The sequence below is a fragment of the Apium graveolens genome, chromosome 10 (genome assembly GCF_009905375.1).
Source record: "Apium graveolens cultivar Ventura chromosome 10, ASM990537v1, whole genome shotgun sequence".
Taxonomy (NCBI): domain Eukaryota; kingdom Viridiplantae; phylum Streptophyta; class Magnoliopsida; order Apiales; family Apiaceae; genus Apium; species Apium graveolens.
The window spans coordinates 145,907,343-145,931,416 of record NC_133656.1 but is presented as its reverse complement, the minus strand read 5'-3'; the positions used below and the strand labels follow the sequence as shown (position 1 = coordinate 145,931,416).

The following is a 24,074-nucleotide window of genomic DNA, read 5'->3' as shown; positions in this document are numbered from 1 at the left end:
GTCAAAAATAATTTTTTTTATAATTTTTGGAGTTAAAACGAAGAAGTTACGATTTATTGAAAATTATGTGATTAATTATTGAAATAATTAATCACTTAATAAATAAATAACTAATAAATAATTAATAGATGATTATTTACTAATTTAAAATAATTAATCCCTAATTATTAGGATTAATCACAATTTATTATAATATTTATAACTTATCGATATTTATTCGATTAGATCGATTATTTACAAATAATCAATCAACTTAATTAACTGATACGCTATTTATCGAATAGCTACGAATTATTCGAATTATAGATCACTTAACGATTAATCACTCGTATCTTCACGAGCCACTCGCAACTCCCGCATAATTATCGATCTATTAGATTATTATTGTAACTCGTACGATTCGTTAATTAATTAATTACTGATAACTATTTATACGATACGAATAATCATTACAATATTATTCGAATAACTAACGCTCGGATAATAATTTAATTATCGAATCATTACTCGTAATAATAACTAATTATCGAATTATTAATCATATTAATTAATTATTTCTAATCTTTATTTATTAATTAATTACCTAATTATTAATTAATTACCTAATTATTAATTAATTAGATAACTAATAAATAATTAGATAAATAATTAAATAATTAATTAAATAAATAAATTCGAATTTATAATTTAATAAAATAAATCAGAAATTATAAATACTATTTTTCAGAATATAAAACTAAATTTTAATTAATTTCTAGAATTATTAAAACTGATTTTTAATTACTAAAATATAAATAAATTATTAATTTATTCAGAAACACAAAAACAGGAACAGGGGTTGGACTTTTAGGATCAAACCCGGGTCGTTTCCGGGTTGCAAACCGGGTCGACCTCGGGTTATCGGGTCACGAAGAACAACCCGAATTGCCCAGCAACTCCGACGCCGGCGACGATTCCCGATGATAATCCGGCGACCAAAACACTTGATTCCAGTCGATTCTCCTGCGTTTTCGAAGCATAACAACACCACGACGTCTCCCCCAACCTTTCTCCCTCGTCTTCGTCGAACACGACGCCGGAACCGCAAAGAACAGCGGCGGCGTCGTCGTTTTCCGGCGATGCTAAAACGGACTTCAACAATCACAAACCCGGTACCAAACGACAGGAAAAACGACGATCTACACGACTATGCTAACAGAATCATCAAACAATCAACAGAAATCAAAACCCGAATTTAAAGATTAAACCCGAAAATACAAATCAAAAATCCAGAAATCAAACAACAAAAACGGTTACATAATCAGATAGAGAATCGAAAGAGCTTCACAACGGATACTTACACTTCGATTTCTGACACCGGAATCACGTTCAAAAGTCCGATTGATTCTGCTGCCCTGTTCTTCACCAAACCCTAACCCTAATTCCCCTTTTCTGATTTTCTTTTTATTTTCTGATTTTTTAATAATAATTAACTAATTAATTAATAATAAAACAGCTATTTATAGTACTGAAAATAATACCCCTAAATAAAATTAAGGGGCTAATTACACTCCTAATAAAAATATTTGGCCCCAATTTTTATAATTTTTGGGTATTAATATTTAATTTTTAAATATCCAATAAATATAAAATAAATACTAAAAATTCCCAAAAATTGTGAAAAATACAAAAATACAAAGAAAAATGATATATGATAATTTCATGATCATATAAAAATAAAAATGTGATTTTTGTGGGGCTTTTGGTACCCGAAGGGGTCCGGAAAAGTCGTTTTTCGCGAAAAAGGTCAATTGGTAAAACGTCTAGGGGTTCAGAATAGCGATACGGTATAGGGCATTTTTAATAAAACAGAGCCAATGATTTTTGTTTGAAATATGGGCTTTTAAAATACTGTTTGAGCTGTACGGGTTTTGATATAATATATATAATTGACGATAAAACGCTCAATAAATATCCAAAACACGTTTGGATCAAAACAACCAACACATAACACATAGCAGTTAGGGTTCAACGACTTAACACATTTAATCACATAATAATACACATAATTTATTATTATTATAACATAATACAAGCGTAATTCCTCGGTCGTTACATTCTTCCCCCCTTAACAAGATTCTGTCCTCAGAATCTAATTATGTAAATAACTGAGGATACTTTTCTAACATTTCACTCTCAAGCTCCCAGGTTGATTCTTCAACCACTGGGTTTCTCCATAAAACTCTCACTAATGACACAGACTTATTTCTTAATACTCTTTCTTGCCTATCTAGAATTCTTATTGGCTGTTCTACATATGACAAATCTGCCTGAAGTTCTACTGGTTCATATTCTATTACATGCCTTGTATCAGGATTATACCTCTTAAGCATAGATACATGAAATACATTGTGAATGTGCTGCATATGGGGCGGTAGAGCTAACTCGTACGCAACCTTCCCAATTTTCTTCAAAATCTCAAATGGTCCAACGTATCGTGGCTTCAATTTCCCTTTATTGCCAAATCTGGTCAATCCTTTCCATGGCGATATTTTGAGCAATACGTGTTCTCCTTCCTGATAATCCATATCCTTCCTGGCTTGGTTTGCATATCTGCTTTGTCTGTTTTGTGCTGCCTCGATTCGTTTTCGAATAAGATCAATCTTTTCTTTTGTCTGCTGAATTAATTCTGGACCCAAAATCTTGCGTTCTCCAACTTCATCCCAGTACACGGGTGATCTGCATTTCCTCCCATATAATGCTTCATACGGTGGCATTCCAATACTGGCGTGATAGCTGTTATTATAAGAAAATTCCACTAGGGGTAAATGTTCATCCCAACTGCCTTTAAAATCGATCGCACAAACTCGTAACATGTCTTCAATGGTTTGAATTGTCCTTTCACTTTGGCCGTCAGTTTGCGGATGATAAGCTGTACTCATATTCAACTTCGTTCCTAGACATTCTTGAAATTGCCTCCAAAATCTTGAATTGAAACGAGGATCTCGATCCGATACAATTGATACTGGTACTCCATGACGCATCACAATTTCTTTGAGATACATGTGCACTAATTTGTCGAGTGAAAATCTTTCATTAATTGGTAGAAAATGTGCCGACTTCGTAAGTCTGTCGATGATAACCCATATCGCATCATGATTTGCCCTAGTCTTCGGTAGACCTACCACAAAATCCATCGCTAGATGTTCCCATTTCCATTCCGGAATGTCTAATGGTTGCAATAATCCACTCGGACGTTGGTGTTCTGCTTTAACTCGCTGGCATGTGTAGCATTTACTCACCCATTCTGCTATCTCCTTCTTCATATTCGGCCACCAAAAGTTTTCCTTCAAATCGCGATACATTTTCGTGCTTCCTGGATGAATGGAATACTTCGAATTGTGCGCATCTCGCATAACTTCTTCTTTTAATTCTGCTACATTAGGGATCCAGATTCTTGACGCAAAACGTAAAATTCCCTCATTATCTTTCTGAGTTGTAATCTCTTCTCCTGTTAAGTTGTCGTCTTGGCTCATCACTTCTTCTTGACAACGGCAAATCTTTTCTAGCAATTCTGGTTGGAAAGTCATAGCGTAGATAGTTTCTGCAGATTCATCGGGAATACGAATTTCGATTTCCAACTTGTCGAATTCCTTGGCCAATTCTTCGCACGAAGTTAACCGATTTAACCTTTCTTTTCTGCTTAGCGCATCCGCTACAACATTTGCTTTTCCTGGATGATAGCTAATTGTAACATCGTAATCTTTAATCAATTCCAGCCATCGACGTTGTCGCATGTTCAGTTCCTTTTGCGTGAAGATATACTTCAGACTTTTATGATCCGTGTAGATTTCACATTTTTCACCGTACAGATAATGTCTCCAAAGCTTCAATGCAAAAACAATTGCTGCTAGTTCCAGATCATGCGTAGGATATTTCTGTTCATGGGGTTTAAGTTGTCTCGACGCATAAGCAATGACGTTACCATGTTGCATCAATACACATCCTAAACCACGATATGAAGCGTCACTGTAGATAACAAAATTTCCTTGCTCGTCTGGCAATACTAATACTGGTGCCGTCACCAACCGATTCTTCAACTCTTGAAAACTTTCTTCACACTTACTATTCCATTCGAACTTTTCACTTTGTCGAGTTAACTTGGTCAGCGGTGTAGCTATCTTCGCAAAATCTTTGACAAATCTTCGATAATATCCTGCCAAACCTAAGAAACTTCGAACCTCTGTCGGCGTCTTTGGTCTTTCCCAATTCAACACAGCTTCAATCTTTGTTGGATCAACTTGAATGCCTTCTCTGCTGATGATGTGCCCAAGAAACTGCACTTCTTTCAACCAAAATTCGCATTTGGAAAATTTTGCATAAAGCTGCTCCTTCCGTAATATTTCCAATGTCATTCTTAAATGCGCTGCATGCTCTTCTTCCGTCTTTGAATAGATCAAGATGTCATCAATAAATATAATGATAAACTTATCCAAACACTTCTTGAATATTCGATTCATCAAATCCATAAACGCTGCAGGTGCATTCGTCAATCCAAAAGCCATTACAAGAAATTCATAGTGTCCGTACCTTGTTCTAAACGCTGTCTTTGGAATATCTTCGGCCTTGATCTTTAACTGATGATAGCCTGATCGTAAGTCGATTTTCGAAAACCATGCTGCTCCTTTTAGTTGATCAAATAAATCATCAATGCGAGGTAAAGGATATTTATTCTTGATAGTTAACTTGTTCAGCTCACGATAGTCAATACACAGTCGCATACTACCGTCCTTCTTTTTCACGAACAATACTGGCGCACCCCATGGGGATACACTTGGCCTTACAATTCCTTTGTCAAGAAGTTCTTGCAACTGCTTTGCTAATTCCCTCATTTCAACAGGTGCCATTCTATATGGAGCTTTCGAAATTGGTTCAGTCCCTGGCGGCAAGTCAATAGTGAACTCGATTTCTCGATCTGGTGGAAGTCCTGGTAATTCGTCCGGAAAAACATCAAGAAATTCACAAACTACAGGAATATCTTCAATCTTCAAATCTCCCTTATCAACATCCCGTACATAAGCTAAATAAGCTTGACATCCTTGACGTAGCAATCTTCTCGTCTGCATTATTGATAGGAATCTCTGCCTTTGCTTCTCACCTTTAAATATTACCGTTTCCTTTTCTTCAGTTTGCAATTTCACTCTCTTATTCGCACAGTCAATTTGAGCATTATTACTAGACAGCCAATCCATTCCTAAAATAATATCAAACTCCCCTAACCTAAAAGGTATCAAATCAACTGAAAAATGACATCTTCCTATCTCAATATCACAGCTCGGACATACTCGATCTACTGCAACCTGATCATTATTTGCTAATTTTATGACTAACACTTCATCCAACCACTGAATTTCACAATCTATCTTAGAGATAAAAACTTCAGAAATAAAAGATCTAGTAGCTCCTGAATCAATCAATACCAAAGCATTTACGGAATTTACAGGAAGTGTACCTGCAACCACATTCGGATTCTGTACCGCTTCCTTCATTGACATGTTGAAAGTCCTTGCTCTGGGCTGATTTTGCTGTGGTAGTGGAGGTGGAGGTAATGCTAAAACTCTTGGAATACTGGCAGCCATTGCAATTCCTCTGCAGTCTTTGGCGATATGCCCTTTTCTCCCACATTGAAAACAAGTAACTTCTGCTTTTCCCATTGGACATTCTCCAGAATAGTGTCCCCTTTGCTTGCACTTGAAACACGTAACATTCAGCTTGTTGCAAACTCCTGTATGCTTTCTACCACACGTTCTGCAATCAGGTATAGGCGGTCGGATAAGCCTTTGCTGAGTTGGGGCAGGTAGTCGATTACCCATCCTCTGGTTGTTTTGCTCTGGCCTTCTGAAATGTACTTTTCCCCGAGCTTGAAATCCTGGCCTTTTGTTGAAACGATTCTGAAAATTCCCTGGTCCTTTCTCTTTCTGAGCTGCTTCGCTTTCTCCTTCAATAATCATAGCCTTCTGAACCACAGCCGTATAAGTTGTCAATTCAAACACAGCTACCCTGCTACGAATCCATGATTTTAATCCTTGCTGAAATCTCTTGGCCCGCTTCTCGTCCGTGTCCACCTGCTCTGGAACAAACCTTGCCAATTCAGTAAACTTGGTTTCATAATCCGCAACCGATAAGTTGTCTTGTTTCAGCTCCAAGAACTTGATCTCCATCTGGTTCTTCATAAAACGAGGAAAATATTTCTCCAAGAAAAGATCAGTGAATCTGTTCCAGTTCACCACACCTTCTTCCAAAGCTTTCTTTGATTCCCACCAGTAATTAGCTTCGCCTTTTAGAAAATAGCTAGCAAAATCTGTCTTCTGTTCTTCCTCGACCTTTGCCAACGAAAAAGCCTTTTCCATCTCTTTCAGCCAAGCTCTCGCTTTCGTAGGATCTGTGGAACCCATAAATTCCGGTGGCTTCACCGACTGAAATTGCTTGAAGGTAGTCGTAGGTGCTGCTGGTGGTATTTGATGTCCTGGATGAGCGGCTTGCTGTAACATCTGTTGCTGGAACTGCTGTTGCTGTTGCTGCATTTGTTGTTGCATCATCAACATCTGCTGTTGCATGAGATTAAACATCTGATCCATCTGTCTATTATTGTTTTGGCCCTCGGTGTTTCCATTCGATGAGTCGGGCTGCGCTTTTCTCTTAGGTGCCATTTTTCTGATAAATAAATAATGGACCTTATTTAATAATAGTATATTAAACATATATTAAAACAGTTGATTCAAGAAAATAACTTATTAAATAACTGAATAAATAAAACAGTATGATATGTTAAAAATTTTTTTTTTTTTTTTTTTTTCAACAAGATCGTAAATAAAACAACATTTGTAAATATGCAATGGTACTGAAATAAATGTAAATGCTTAAATGACTGGAAATAAAATAAAGAAAACGTGCAAAAGATTATCTCATATATATATATAGGTAGAACACCAGCTACAGGTGTCAGTGCTTGATACAAAATCCTATGATATAACAGTCGTACTGCTACTACTATCAGTCAGAGTCAGTAGCTACACTCATACAAACTGGTCATACAATACTATGCTGCCTCTATCTACAAAATATACATAATACAACACTCATCGCCCTGCTGGTCTCAAAATCCTGGTGGTACGTGGCTCAACTCCTCCTGCACTGCCTCTAGCACTGCCTCGGTAAGTCCCAATGCTCTGCGATATGCTGTCTCCGTACTAAGATCCTGCTGTCTCAAATCAGTAAGCTGCTGCGAGCTAACCTGGTGAATATGATGTAGTCTCTCTCTCAGTATATAATCCGGTCGTAATGCTCTGACAGGACCATCCGTCTGTGTCTCATACAATCCAAGGATCTCTCTACACTGGTTCTGCCATCTAATCCTCTCCTCCCTCTCTGCCTGAAAGCGCTGGTAAGTCACGGTATGATGCTCCTGAAGATCAGTGCTGGAACCTCGAGAAGGTAATGGTCCATCTACCACGACCTCATCCATAAACTCCGGCTGAGGAAACTGATACACTCCTGGAACAGGTGCATAAATGGCTAATGGGGCAGGAAATAAGACAGGCTGCTCCATAGGCGCATACACAGGCGGCACTGCCTCTGGCTCCATCGGTGGCATCTCTGGAATCTCAACTGGTGGCATAGGAATCTGAGGCTCTAAATCCTCCCACTGCGGAAGATCAACCATATCAGGAATATCAAACATCGGAAAATCTAATGGTGGAATATCTGGTATCTCTGGCTCAACATATGGAAAATAATCTGCAAAACCTGGTACCTCCGGGGGAAGTGGTATCTCTGGTGCTGGCTCAGGTGGCAATGGAGGTAAAACCTGCTCTGACACTGGGGCTACTACCGGTGCATCCACTGGATCTGTCTCGGTCCTCTCCGTAGATGATGATAAAGAAGCCATCTAATATACATAAAAATAATAACACAAAAACAATCAAATCACAATCCTATAACTCATACTTCTAATCACATAGACAAACAGTCCTAACACTCCCACTCTCATCCTATCTTATTTTCCTATCTTATCTCAATCCTAACATTCTTGTTTTCCAAGGTCAAAACTAAGCTCGGATACCAACTATAACACCCTCCAAATCCGGGGTATAGATTTGGGGCATTATTAACAACAATTACCAACTATACCTGCACAAGCGGAATATAAATATAATAATTACCCCGAACTATCACTACTCAGGATCTTTTAAGGTTTGAGTTTGAAAAACAAGAATCATACACTACACTTTATTCTATCTACAGTTTCCCTACACAATCTTTTATTCAAACTACACAAAACTTTTATTCAATCCAACATTACTACTTATCCTGCTACACCTGATCTGGCACTTCAAAACTCTCTTCGGGAATAGGAAGGAACACTCTTGGTATAAGAGGGTCCCGCTGCTTGACTCGCTTCTTGACTACGCGGGTCCTGATGGGTTTCATTCTCTACCTTAACTGTAAAACAATAGGAGTGACAATAAAAGAAATGAGCCAAAATTGCTCAACAAGCCTGCAAAAGTATATATATATGGTATAGAGAAAGAGAAATAAGAGAAACAATAAGCTGTTGGTTGTAACAACCATCTGTATCTGTATATGATAATAATTTGCCAATGATGGCGAGTGCCAAATGAACAAGACTGGAAACAAGAACCAACATATGCACTATAATCTGCTGATCAGTCAGAATATGGTGCGAATCTATACCCAACTGCATAGACCCAACCAACATTAGGAGTACTCAGGCAACTATGGCCTATTAATTAATGACCTGGGTAAAACCCAGCTCGTACAGTAACCATCCAGTCCAAGGTTTAGCATCCGGAATAATCGGAATGCTATTGATATATCCTAACACCAGGATATACCCGACTATATGTAACAAGGGTAAAGGAATTGAAATATGAACAAGAATTCCATAAATTGGGTAAATCAAGAATTTAAATGAAATGGAACAAGTGATATAAATGGGTAACAGTGTATATGAACAATAATTATCAAAGAGAATTGATACGATAGAAAGGAATTATAAATCACTATTCTGAATTTAGAATAGGGGAAAAACTTGCATAATATAATTCGAAATGAACATCACTTGAACGATAAGTGAAGTTAGGGGTACTTGCCTTTCGCGTACTTAACCTGATTTAACTTACTGCCTTCTGACCCTAGCTTGCTCTGCCTTGCTAACACTGAACAAATCATAGAAAGATAGGTGTTTAGATAATTTACTATATACGTGTATCTTGAATTGATATCACGCAACCTTATCAGTCTACCCATGCGTTTCTATCTGACTCGCATATATATATATACATATATTTACATAACACATTTATACACATAATCACATATAACACGTAACACGTAAAGCACACAATCAATTTCTAGATTTATAATTATTTTTAGAATCAATTCTAGGCTTATATCTGCATTACTAGTTGTATCTGATTTTATTATAATTTTTCGGGATTTATTCGGCTCAATTATATCCCTACTAGGACCTTCGAACTATCAATTATCACCAATCACTCTTTTTCAGAAGAAATTATAACCTACAATTATTTTTATTGGATTCATCTCATTTTTCTGAGTCTAGGGGTCTTCGTTTCACTCAAATCGGACTAACGGTTAAATTGTTATGAATTAAACACTGATAATTCAATTTATTATTCATTATAAATAATTATTACAACCTTTTAAATCCTAAAATAATTTTTACGTAATTATTTAAGAAAAATCAAAGTCAAAAATAATTTTTTTTATAATTTTTGGAGTTAAAACGAAGAAGTTACGATTTATTGAAAATTATGTGATTAATTATTGAAATAATTAATCACTTAATAAATAAATAACTAATAAATAATTAATAGATGATTATTTACTAATTTAAAATAATTAATCCCTAATTATTAGGATTAATCACAATTTATTATAATATTTATAACTTATCGATATTTATTCGATTAGATCGATTATTTACAAATAATCAATCAACTTAATTAACTGATACGCTATTTATCGAATAGCTACGAATTATTCGAATTATAGATCACTTAACGATTAATCACTCGTATCTTCACGAGCCACTCGCAACTCCCGCATAATTATCGATCTATTAGATTATTATTGTAACTCGTACGATTCGTTAATTAATTAATTACTGATAACTATTTATACGATACGAATAATCATTACAATATTATTCGAATAACTAACGCTCGGATAATAATTTAATTATCGAATCATTACTCGTAATAATAACTAATTATCGAATTATTAATCATATTAATTAATTATTTCTAATCTTTATTTATTAATTAATTACCTAATTATTAATTAATTACCTAATTATTAATTAATTAGATAACTAATAAATAATTAGATAAATAATTAAATAATTAATTAAATAAATAAATTCGAATTTATAATTTAATAAAATAAATCAGAAATTATAAATACTATTTTTCAGAATATAAAACTAAATTTTAATTAATTTCTAGAATTATTAAAACTGATTTTTAATTACTAAAATATAAATAAATTATTAATTTATTCAGAAACACAAAAACAGGAACAGGGGTTGGACTTTTAGGATCAAACCCGGGTCGTTTCCGGGTTGCAAACCGGGTCGACCTCGGGTTATCGGGTCACGAAGAACAACCCGAATTGCCCAGCAACTCCGACGCCGGCGACGATTCCCGATGATAATCCGGCGACCAAAACACTTGATTCCAGTCGATTCTCCTGCGTTTTCGAAGCATAACAACACCACGACGTCTCCCCCAACCTTTCTCCCTCGTCTTCGTCGAACACGACGCCGGAACCGCAAAGAACAGCGGCGGCGTCGTCGTTTTCCGGCGATGCTAAAACGGACTTCAACAATCACAAACCCGGTACCAAACGACAGGAAAAACGACGATCTACACGACTATGCTAACAGAATCATCAAACAATCAACAGAAATCAAAACCCGAATTTAAAGATTAAACCCGAAAATACAAATCAAAAATCCAGAAATCAAACAACAAAAACGGTTACATAATCAGATAGAGAATCGAAAGAGCTTCACAACGGATACTTACACTTCGATTTCTGACACCGGAATCACGTTCAAAAGTCCGATTGATTCTGCTGCCCTGTTCTTCACCAAACCCTAACCCTAATTCCCCTTTTCTGATTTTCTTTTTATTTTCTGATTTTTTAATAATAATTAACTAATTAATTAATAATAAAACAGCTATTTATAGTACTGAAAATAATACCCCTAAATAAAATTAAGGGGCTAATTACACTCCTAATAAAAATATTTGGCCCCAATTTTTATAATTTTTGGGTATTAATATTTAATTTTTAAATATCCAATAAATATAAAATAAATACTAAAAATTCCCAAAAATTGTGAAAAATACAAAAATACAAAGAAAAATGATATATGATAATTTCATGATCATATAAAAATAAAAATGTGATTTTTGTGGGGCTTTTGGTACCCGAAGGGGTCCGGAAAAGTCGTTTTTCGCGAAAAAGGTCAATTGGTAAAACGTCTAGGGGTTCAGAATAGCGATACGGTATAGGGCATTTTTAATAAAACAGAGCCAATGATTTTTGTTTGAAATATGGGCTTTTAAAATACTGTTTGAGCTGTACGGGTTTTGATATAATATATATAATTGACGATAAAACGCTCAATAAATATCCAAAACACGTTTGGATCAAAACAACCAACACATAACACATAGCAGTTAGGGTTCAACGACTTAACACATTTAATCACATAATAATACACATAATTTATTATTATTATAACATAATACAAGCGTAATTCCTCGGTCGTTACACACGATCCATATCCCAGTTACCAAAAACATGTATCAGTATACATATTTTAAGAGATCGCATACATATGAGTTATGGCAGATCTTAAACATACTAGTATCATCATATAGATCATTAACAGATTCATCATATCATTCATATAACATAACTGTTATCATGGCAGACTCATATAACATAACTGTTATCATGGCAGACTCATCACACATGCATACTTGTAAAAATACAGTAAACACGTAACCAAATCAGCCCCTTATACACGTAGCTCTGATGCCATTGTTGGGTTCCGAAGGCATAAAACGCAGCGGATAAACGTAAATAAAACAAAAATTCGAAACCCAAAAACAGGATCCATGTATAATTATGGGCAGATTATGGAGATAACGAATCATACCTTTCAAGAGATTAACTTTTACGAACTCAACGGAGATCCTAGCTATCACGCTTTGTGTCTACCTCTCGGAGAAACACCTCTATGGTATCCACACGAGCACCTTCAAGAACGTCTCACGAACTTGACTACGGAATGGATGTACTAGCCTCCTTCTTGACGATCTGAATTGCCTCTGCCTCTCTTTGCTGCTAGGGTTTTCTTAAAAAACGTTCAAGCCTCTTTAACCTCTCATTATCTATTTATAATGACTGATTAAAAAGGCCCATAATAGCAAAGCCCAACCCTAGTAGGTATTGGATTAAATAATAAAAACGAATTTCTATTATTTAATTAATAACTAAGTCATACTTAATTATTATGGGCAAAAACATTCCTTTTAATTCGAATTTATATTATCTCAATTAAGTCTTACTTAATTATAATAAAATTCAAATAATCATCAATTAATTTAAATCCATAATTTAAATTAACTATTCCATTAAGTGCTCTATTTGTGCGACCCTATAGGCTATTATTTAATTGGCAATAATTTTATTCTCTAATAAAATTATAAACAATGAGCGGTATCTAGTAATACATCATTGTTACCCAATTAAACAATAATTAAATCGTGATTAGATAAAACCTTTCGTGATTAATGTTTTTCCGTGTAATATAATCCCTTTAACCATACATATTATAGATTAAACTCGAGGCATGTATTTAGTCATCCTCTTCAACATTTAATCTGGGTTTACTTGATGCATGAGTAGATTATTGAAACAAATCATTATTTGAGCATGGCCATGCTTTTATAATCTCACTCAATCAAGAGGCCAATAATATCTCTCCTAATTATAGGAGGGTTAAATCCTTTATCTATCATTCATATTTCTCATACGACTCATGATATACCCGATGTCCACTTTTATCATCACCCGATCAAAAGTAACTTTTAATGTAGTCAAAGTATATTAATCCTCGTATAGAAATATAATGATTTCAAGTCAAAGGATCGTTACACCATTATCACTGTGAGTCTTTCTTATGACTTTATTAAACATGAAGAATCTCACTGTGGGTCTGTCCAGTACCATGTACTCTCACATGTACCTATGTATTGACTTCAGTATCCCCATACTTATAACCAATGAGATGTGGTTATCTTGTCAAACAACATACTAGTCTATCTATGTATTATTATTGTCCTATATAATAATACTCGACTAGGGACCTTTAAGAATATGATATATTATATAATCTCAAGTTCAAGTCATGTACTTAAACTATACAATTTGTATCATGATTCTAAGGACATTTATTATGCTAACAAAATATCGCAGTAATTAAGGTCATAATAAATACATTTATTGAATGATCAACTGACATAAAGATAAAAGAATAATGTATTGCCTCTAGGGCACCTACACTAACAGAAAAATGTTATACCACTGAAGTATTTTGAAGAACTGGAACATGTTCTATTCCTACTTCAAGTGAAAGACAGATTAACAGCCAGTGCTTCAGGGTATTTAAAGTCTCAAATTCAAAGACAGAAGAAGCTTTATTCTGTAAAGTCTGATAGCACATATTGTCCCAAGTACAGAGATCACAAGGGTGATATTGTCGATATGAAGCCTAACTCTGCTAGGATTATAACTACTTTTCTGGGTTATAAGGCTATGGAATAAATCTAGAGTCTGACAAGGCATATCTGATTAGACTAGATGAGGAGATAAGAAAAGCTAAGATAAATGATCTCAGAGCAGCTATTTTTCAAACTGGAGAAGATACAGCTGAATTGATAAATGCTAAAAGGAGGATGGTCAATGAACTTGAATATGCAGAGAGATGTTTATTGAAAAACTATCTCAGAACAACTCCTGATATTAAAGAGATCAGAAGAAATTGAAGTTGAAGCCAAGTCAAAGATCTATAACTACTTAAATTCTGAAGTTTATACAGACTGAAGCGGTTATCAAAAGTTAAAGATGGTAAAGCTGAAAGGACTGTAAGTTGTAGTTATCTAGTCAAATTCTCATGCATTTGTACTTAATGTTTTTGACATCATCAAATATCTGTTGAACTTGTATATTATGTTAATTTACAAGTTGGGGGAGATTGTTAGATATATTTGATAATGTCATGTGTAATATGTTTTGTGTTTAGTTTTCAGATCTTACATAACAGGACAGATCAATACTTAACTGGAAATCAACACTTATACTGAAGACAGAACTTAAGATATCAGAACTTAAGTTATCAGAACTTAAGGTTCAGAAGATATTTATCAGGAGATAATATCAAGACTTAAGATGACTTTCAGATAAGGCAGGCGGTTGATTGAAAGGAAAGAAGATCGAGACTAAGACAGAAAGAATTGTGCATGAAGAAGGAATTCTATGAAGAATAGAATACTTGGAAGAAAAGATAACTAGTTGATATATTTTAGGAAGCAAAATTATATTTCATATCAATTAGAAGATTATCTTGTAACCGTGTAGTATATAAACACAGGCATAGAGTTTACACTATATGTGTTACGATTATCGAAGTTATTATTCTTTGTAACTCTAGCAGCTCTCGTGATTATTTGTTCATCACTGAGAGAGGACAGTTCCATATTATAACAAAGTTTATTGTGTTGAATAAAATCTGTTTTCAGTTACTTGAGTTCTTATATTCGATTTGATTGTGCTAAACACTGTATTCAACTCCCTTCTACAGTGTGTGTGACCTAACAATACCTTTTTAATTATAATATATGAGTCATCACCGAGAAACCGTTAATAAAAATTTTAATTTGATTTTATTCTAATTTCAAAATTATTGATAAAAAATATAAGAAAAAATTTAATATGATCTAATTTTTATAAATTGTAATAATCAAAATTGTGTACCATTAATTTCTCATTCTTTTTTTGATTCATACTTTTTTAAATATAAAATTATAACTATTATTGATCAGAGATTTCTCGGGGAAAGGACCCGCAATAAATAGGGGACCTATTTTTATATTAAAATTGTACAAACTTTTTTCAAAATTATTGTGTATCCTCTATTATACCTTTTTAGTTGTATAACACGAGGCGTCGTCAAAGACGACGCCGAGAAACTTTCCGTAAATATCTTATATTAATTTCAAAATATGGAAAAATAAGTATTGAGAAAAAAAGCAAAAAATTGATATGATCTTATTTTTATAAAATGTAATGACCGAAATTGTGAACTATAAAATTTTAAATTAATCTTTAATTCATATTTTTTGTTAAATATATATACTTTAGTATTTCAAATATACATATTAAGATATATAAATATATAAATATATAAATAAATATATATGTATATATATACATATATTCAGTACTTAAAAATTTCGTTTGACATAGTACGAGATCATATTTCCAAGGCATTAAATTATAGGATTTCTTATACATTTATTTAACATATAGGGATTTCTTAGATGTACATATAGGCATACCATAACATTATTATCATCTTAATAAGGATCGAGAATAGTGATGAATCGTGTAACATCTAAGCATTCAATTTTTTTATCGTAGGTAACCCGCATCATCTACACACAACAAAAAAAGGCTTTATTACTATAAGGAAGTTTGGAATAGATGAATATGTTACATTAGTATCTCAAATGTAAAATATGTCATTGACATCTTCATATTACTCATTTTCTGTTTTGTTCTTCTCCATATCCTCCGCTACAAGGTCATAGAACGTTGTCAGATCGTACTCGATTATTGCAGTCTAATCCGTAAACACTTTGCATGTAAATTGAAAAAATAAAAATATGTATCTCCATAAGATGTAGCACTTTTATTTTTTCTTCCAAATTCGATTTATTAAATGCCTATGTCACACTATAGATATTGTATGTGTATCATAAGTACAAGTTGGATTGTAATATATTTGTTCTGTGTTTAACTAATTTATGGATTGCTAAATTCATGATTGTAACATTTGGTACTAAATATTCTTTCAACTCAGACTCGATCCCCAAGTTTTAAATATGCTTCATCTTCATCTATTAATATTAAATCTTTATATGTTTGCTTAATAGCTATTTGATTTTATGATATGAAGAAAATGCAATGGATGAATAAAATCAGATTCGAACAGTTACTTAATCAAACTTATTACTAATGTTCAACAAACCTAAAGATATACACAAAACTATATATGCAATACCATATGTGAAAAACAAATCAATGATGTAATAGTTGGAAGTAACAAAATAGACACGGTGAATAACAATATTACCTCCGATTTTTATTCAAGTGATGGTTACTCTGTAGTTGTATAAAATAATGATAACTGAAACTTTTTGGCGCTCAAGCCTGATAAAATAATAGGAGATGTGTCAATTGTATTTCAATTTGGACACAATTTGGTATATAAACCCTTTTTCATAAAATTAAACCACATAATTAATTTATGTTATTGTAATTTGAAGTTTTTGTTTTTCTATTATATATTTGCAACAAAAAAAAATTAACATCATATTGCAACTATTCGTGAGAATTGACTTTTACCTAAACTCGACACCATGATTTCCAGCAAAAAATAAAATATTCAAATAATAAAAAGAAATGGTAAAATAATTTATTTGGTGCTAACCGTAATAAATAACAAAATTATAATTTTTTTGGCTAGCACGCGGAGCGCGCGGGCAAAGGTCCCTAGTTACCTTTAATTTTGAATTCAATAATGTAATACATGGAAAGAATAATTCAATAGAATAATGTTAGAGGTCCCAAATTACTACCAAAAACGGATCTCAAATGTCACATGTTTTGGTCTAATTAGCTACGATGCAATTAATAATAATGAACCCCCGTATTCACATAAATTTAACCAATAAAATTATTCCAAATTGTGATTTTATCGATGTCACATCATTTGTGACAAATTTTGGTACTTAAATTGAAATCTAGAGTACTGCTGAATTAAGTAAGGTGATTAAAACAAAAGTTAACTAAATATTTAGCGAAAAAATGGTAACTAAATAAGCCAACTAAATAATTAAATAAAAGTAATTAAATAAAAACAACTAAATTATAATAAAAATTAGATGTTCGAGGAGTTCTACCCAGGTGCCGTAAGTGAAAGATTTTGATGATGAAGATGAATTGTTGTTGCTGCTTGGTTGTGTTTGAGATTGGATGGTACGGGAGATTTTAATTCGTGTTTTTTAATAATTCATATTTATATCAAAAAAGTAAAATTTATTTTAGATAATATTAATAAGTATAATTCGGTAAACTCACCGTGTATCAAAGATAGGTGTCGACAATTAAACTTTCAATTTTTCGTTTATTATAATATAGTATAAATAGATGAATAGATAATATGAATTAGAATTTAAATTGGAAGTAGAACTTGAATTTAACATCAATTAAATAATATGGAGTTGGATATAAATTAGAATTTAAATTAATAGATGAATGTGACTCTAATATCAATTAGAATTATAATTAGAATTGACAGATTAATTAACCAACCAACAAAAAGTATATAGTTCGATATGAATTAGAATTAAAATTAGAATTGACTAATTAAATAAGGGTAATTAGGTTAAATTAGTGTGTAACAAAAAACAGGTACCATACACCCTTACCAAGAATATGATTTTTTTTCTGCTACCTTGTTGTGTGTTTGAAATCTGGCGACAACATGCATGTGTATCGATTTTCAATTCGTATTTTTTAATACTTCGTACCCGTGAAATATAAAAGGTAATTTTATTAAAATTATATGTAAGGGTAAATAGGTAAATTCATTGTGTACCAAAAAATAGGTACCGTACCAAAAATTTTAAATTTCATCTTTTATATAATAGTAATAAATAGATAGATAGATATATGATTTTAACTTTTTTTATCCCATAGTTTACAGTATTATATGTTAACCCGAAACGAATTACACCGACCAAATTAAAAAAATAACTTATTTTAGTTGAAAAAGATGATTAATCAATTATTAGTATTATAGTATAAAAATTAAAATAAATTGGTCGTGAAATAAATAAATAAAGGCAATCACCGAGTATGCCTAGATTTTTAAAGTCGAACCCTTTGATTTTCAAAGAGTCAAAAAGTAATACTACTCTTTTTGAGTTTCTCATCTGAATATGAATTAGTAAAACAGAAGGGGACCGAGGACTATCTCAGAAGTCCAATTAGTTTGGGCGTAAGATCTTATTTGTTCTGTGTTCCGAGAATTTACGGATGAATTAAAATATATTTTAATTAGGTAAATTATAGAGACTTCAATATTAAATTAGGAAGGTTTATAAAGTGTTTTCAGTAAATACCGACCGACTACCAAATTTTTAATGTTTCGTTTATTATAATGTAGTATAGATAGATTATTCTATTTTATTAAATAAACTTGTCATTGATATTTAGAGAAGTTGTTTTAATTGAGAGAAATAAAAAAGGTAATGTGTTATAGTTGAAAACGATTTTTTTTTTTATAATTATAATTCGATTACTAAAGCTAATAAATTTTTTAAGTAAAATAAGGGTAATTCAGTAAATTCAGCCTATACCAAAAAACAGGTACCGTACCAAAATTTTCAATGTTTCGTCTTTTATATAATAGTAATAGATAGTAATAGATAGATAAGGAATTGATATTTATAAATTTAAAAATAAAAATTTACTTTTTAAATAACAAAATATATATTTACTTTTAAATCTTTAGCGTAGTAGGAATAAACAACACTTTTTTATACCGGTCTGCTCCCACTCAAATCCCAGTTTTTTTCAATCTGGTCTGATCCAAAAATCCAATATAACCAATCCAGTATCCATAATTTTGATAAATTTCAATATTGGAGCTAGGCCGGTTTTATTTGTGCACCATTAATAACAGTTTAGAGCAAAATGCAAGACTACCGAAGTAACGAAGGGATGAGTATTTTTATCCAAAAACAAACAAAATTTGAGACCTTATAATTTATATTTCTTTTAAAAGGAAGAAAATATAGCTTGGCATTTTCTTTATTCAAACTCTATTAACATTTTTTTAACTTTAAATTTTGATTTAGCATCGATGAAAACTATTTTATGTTACTTTTATTTTAAAATAAAAGTGACTTGCATATATATAACTTTAAATTAAATATTTAAATAGTATATTGTAGATAACGACATTGAATTTTCAAACATATGCGAGTGGAAAAATGTGTATCAGTCCCGTCTTAAAGGATTAGATTGCCACAATTAATGAAGATGATATATATTCGATATAGAATCGGCCCAAAACACGCACCATTATTTCCCATTGAATTGGAATTATAAGGATGGACAGTTGTCTCGAATTTATCGTTCCATTTTAAAATATAAAGCATCTAAATTTCAGACAGGTGTCCTTGTAGATACATTTCATGTGCATACAACTATGGGCTCATATCTGTCTCGTGCACTTTTCTTATTTTTATAGGTTTGTCTCGTGCATTTTGCTTATTTTTTATTTTCTTATTTTTCTTATTTTTATTGTTATAGTAGTATTTATCATTTGTTAATATATATTTTTTTATCCCACATTATTTTTGTCGTGTACTAAAATGGAGTTCTTCATGAATACAAGCACTCTCTTCTTTGGAATAGGAACATGATCTGCGTATATACTGAATATTTTTGTTTGATTTGGTTTAAATATATATGAAGTGTATTTACAGTATCGTTCGCAGGTAAGGACTAATCTCAATACCAATTCTAAATCTTTTATCTCTTGTAGTTCAAAAGTATGGAGAATAATTTGATAGGTGTTTTAACTATCTACTAATTTAATATAATAAGCAAATAAAACTATGTAATAAGCGTAAGAGAAAACAATCCAAGAATTAGGGTTCTTCAATGACTATCATTAATATTTAATTTGTGTCTCTTGTAGCTAAAAATAATCCTTACAATGTTTATAAAATCCTCATATATTATAGTGCCTACAATTCTTCCCTGAACGTCACTCCCATGGTCATACAAAGTACAATTATAGACTATTAAAAACCAAAGATTATATATTTCACATTTCGAATATTAATCTCCCAATCTAATACTTAAATTGTGCCTATCATGTCATGTACTAGAACTACAACTTCTCTCCTGGTTCGTTATAATTCCTATAGATACAATCAAAGGTCCGCGACTCCCTTAATTGTGTTAAGCCTTTAATGACAGATTAACAATCACAAGATCTTGGATAAAGAGATTAGATACTCATGATGAGATAAACAAGATATAAACTTATATTGCAAACCATGAGTTTAAGAATTTAAGTACGAAGAATACAACTTGAAAAGTTCCTTTGGAACCTGGACGAATCCCTTCGCTCATTCACCCCAGCCTCACTCTCAAATTGCTTCTTTCTCTTTTTTCTCAAGAATACAATTATCTCTATTTTTTAATACAATACGTTATGGTTCTCTATACAATATATAAAAACCTAATATAGTTCAGATTTTTAATGTTTTTAAGATAAATTGGATTCTGATATAAAATTTGTAGACTGTCTTTTAGGCCTGATCCTGGACTGCTCCAGTTGGATTCTTGATGTTGGACCACTTCTAAACTGTAGATATTTCTGTTAGATTCGCATGGGGCTGTAACTTCACCCAATTTTTATGTTTAAAACTCGAGTTAGGGCCCAAACTTTGTTGTATGTCCATGCAACCCACGAAATTCGAATTTACTTAGGGTATCACTTATGAGTCTTCTGAAATTCTCCAGCATAGACATAACCATATATCTGAACTGAGAGACATAACTGGATAACTTCGAAAGGGCCAAAAACCAAAGCAAATACATACAAGAATTTTGAAAGCAAATACGTGCCAAAACTTTCAACATATTGTTCCACGTTCTCGTACAGTTCATACAAATATATGTACATAACTCTACAAATCGGAATTGAGCGGAAACAAACCTGGGCAAATCACTGTGAATTCTTTTTTCATCCAGTTCAGCCGTCAAGGGGCTTGATAATTTGTACATCTAGATATACCTCTGGTGTTTGAGATGAGATGTCAGATGAAAAGTTCGAAACTGATCGAAATATAAAGACAAAAAGCCCAAAATCAATTATTTTCACAAAAAATAGCTCAAAATTGAGAAGAAATAAGAAATGAAAGAAAAATGAAACAATTGCTTCTGCCCCAAATAGATTATGCATGTTATTTTTACCCCGAATATTGTACAGGATCCTAGAAGACCTTACTCAAAAATTCTCAAAAGCTTTCGGGATAATATATGCACATGCAATACTGAATAATTACATATAAGAAAAAACACGACAAAGGTTTTTTATCTGTATTTGAATAGAGTTACAGTTATAGTGGAGTTGTTCTTCATGACCTAATGAGATCATTTTACCTTATGCAACATTTAATATTTTTTCATGAATGTTAAAAATAATGAATTAAATAAAAGCTGAAAATAAATAGAGAAATATGCATTTTTGTGCACCAGGGGAGAATGGATTTATGCATCTACACAACAATAAAGAGTACCAAATAATCATAACTATTATCCTCATAATGCAACATCTGAATAACCTTATAGATAAATAGGCCCAAAATGATTGCTTGCGTAGACTTGTGTTACCACCTATAGTATTTGTTAAACCTCACAAATTTCTTAAAGAAAAAAATTGTTAGGAATATATGTGCATTAGTTTGATGATATGTTTAACAAAATACTTAAGTAGAAGTTTAGAGTTTGCAGCCTCAACGGATAAGACCACTTTGGCTATCCGTTGATGGTGCAGCTTTACTTAGAAATAAGTCTAGTGTTGTAGCATATTTCAGTCTCTGTATTTAAGATATAATTCTTAGAAGTTGAGAGAAAATATAAGTCATGTTGACTACCAGAAGATATGCAAATAGGAAGGCCAATTGTAAATATTTCATGCCTTGTAATTTTGTATAAATGAAGTGGTATCAACGGATGTCTTAAAGACCTTCAACGGATGAGAAACAAAGCTTCAACGGATGTCTCTAAAGCTTCAACGGATAGAGCTTCAACTGCTAACACATCAACGGATAAAGCCATCAACGGATGAAGGCTTCAACGGATGTTCTGTTAAATAGCAGTTGATAAGTGGTAATTGTAACAGCAGACAGAGGCACATGGGTTGTCAGAGATAACTGAAACGTGGAAGCCTAATTTCAGGAACATCAGAAAAAGCAGCCGTTCTACTCTAGTACAAAGAGGCAATAGTCAACAAAGTACTTGAGTGATATGGAGAAGAAATAAGTGGAGAACTTATTTTATTATTGTATTTTTATCTTTGTCTTCACTTGTACACTTGGTGATATATAAACCAAGTAGCAGCTAGTAATTAGATGAGAATTTTTCCAGTGCTGTTTAGAAAAATCTTGAGAGAAAAATTATCTAGTTTGTACTAGGATGCAGCTGTGATCAACATCTTGAATCACAGATTTTCTGAAATACCATCTCTGGTGGAACAACAATCCACCAGAAAAGTTTTTAAGGTCTGTTGTGTTCTTTACATTAGTGCTTGAATATATATCTGTCTGTATTAGCTTAAAGCAATTCACACACTTGTTTATCTTGAACACAAAGCCTTCAAAACTGCTCAAAACTTGAAAAAGTTTTGAGATTTACATTCAACCCCCCTTCTGTAAATCTCATTGTTAGTCCGCTAGGAATAACAATTGGTATCAGAGCAAGCTCTTGACACACAAAGAGTTTAAAGGTCTTGGAAACTAACAAAAATGAGTAAGAAGGATATTGGAGTAAAAATCCCAGTTCTTGACAAAGACAGTTATCACCATTGGAAGGTGAAAATGCACCTTCATCTACTCTCCCAAGATGAAGGTTATGTAAACTGCATTGAGAATGGTCCTCACATTCCCCACAAAGTAGCCACAGTTGCTACGGCCACAATTGCTGTTGGTCAATCCATTCCAAAACCTAGAGCAGAATGGACAATGGAAGACACAGAAGAAGTCCACAAGGATAAGAAGGCTATGAACATTTTGTTTAATGGTCTTGACAAGGATATGTTTGATAATGTGATAAATTGCACAACTGCCAAAGAGGTTTGGGACACAATTCAGCTACTGTGTGAAGGTACAGAACAAGTAAAAGAAAACAAAATGCAGCTTCTCATTCAACAGTATGAGTATTTCATTTTGAAGAAAATGAATCTTTAAATGACACATTCAATAGATTCCAAAAGCTGTTGAATGGACTGAAGCTGTATGGTAGAGTATACCAGGTGAAGGATTCAAATCTTAAATTTTTAAGATCCTTGCCAAAGGAATGGAAACCCATGACTGTCTCCTTGAGAAACTCTCAAGATTATAAGGACTTCACTCTTGAAAGATTATATGGAATCTTGAAGACTTATGAACTAGAGCTGGAACAGGATGAGGTATTGGAGAAGGGAAGAAAGAAAGGAGGTTCAGTTGCCTTGGTAGCTAAAAATGAGAAAGAATGCAGACAAGAAACTGTGAGATCTACATCAAACTCCAAAGATGGCACAAGCAAATCAGAATCAAGCAAGGTTAAGGAGCAAGTTGCTGAGAATGAAGACAACTCCAGCCAAGATGACTCTGATGGTATTGATGAGCATCTTGCATTTCTGTCCAGGAGATTTGCAAAGATGAAATTTAGGAAAAACACTAGAGCCACTAAACCTCATAAGAACATGGTGGACAAATCCAAGTTCAAGTGTTTCAATTGTGGTATAAGTGGACACTTTGCAAGTGAGTGCAGAAAGCCAACTTCTGAAAAGAAGAAATTTGACCAAGTAGATTACAAAAAGAAATATTTTGATCTGCTCAAGCAAA

The 24,074-nt window shown here is 32.8% G+C and overlaps 1 protein-coding gene across 1 annotated transcript in view; it reads right to left on the bottom strand.

The window, feature by feature from the left end:
• Positions 1-897: 897 nt before the first annotated feature.
• Positions 898-24,074, bottom strand: part of LOC141691106 (uncharacterized) — a 45,344-nt gene continuing 22,167 nt past the window's right edge. The window contains exons 4-8 of the mRNA XM_074495849.1: positions 10,681-10,902; positions 4,824-5,036; positions 3,708-4,604; positions 2,847-2,939; positions 898-1,131 (exon numbers count right to left, since the gene is read on the bottom strand). Of these exons, the coding sequence (XP_074351950.1) occupies positions 898-1,131; positions 2,847-2,939; positions 3,708-4,604; positions 4,824-5,036; positions 10,681-10,902 (1,659 nt within the window). The remainder of the gene's footprint in view (positions 1,132-2,846; positions 2,940-3,707; positions 4,605-4,823; positions 5,037-10,680; positions 10,903-24,074) is intronic.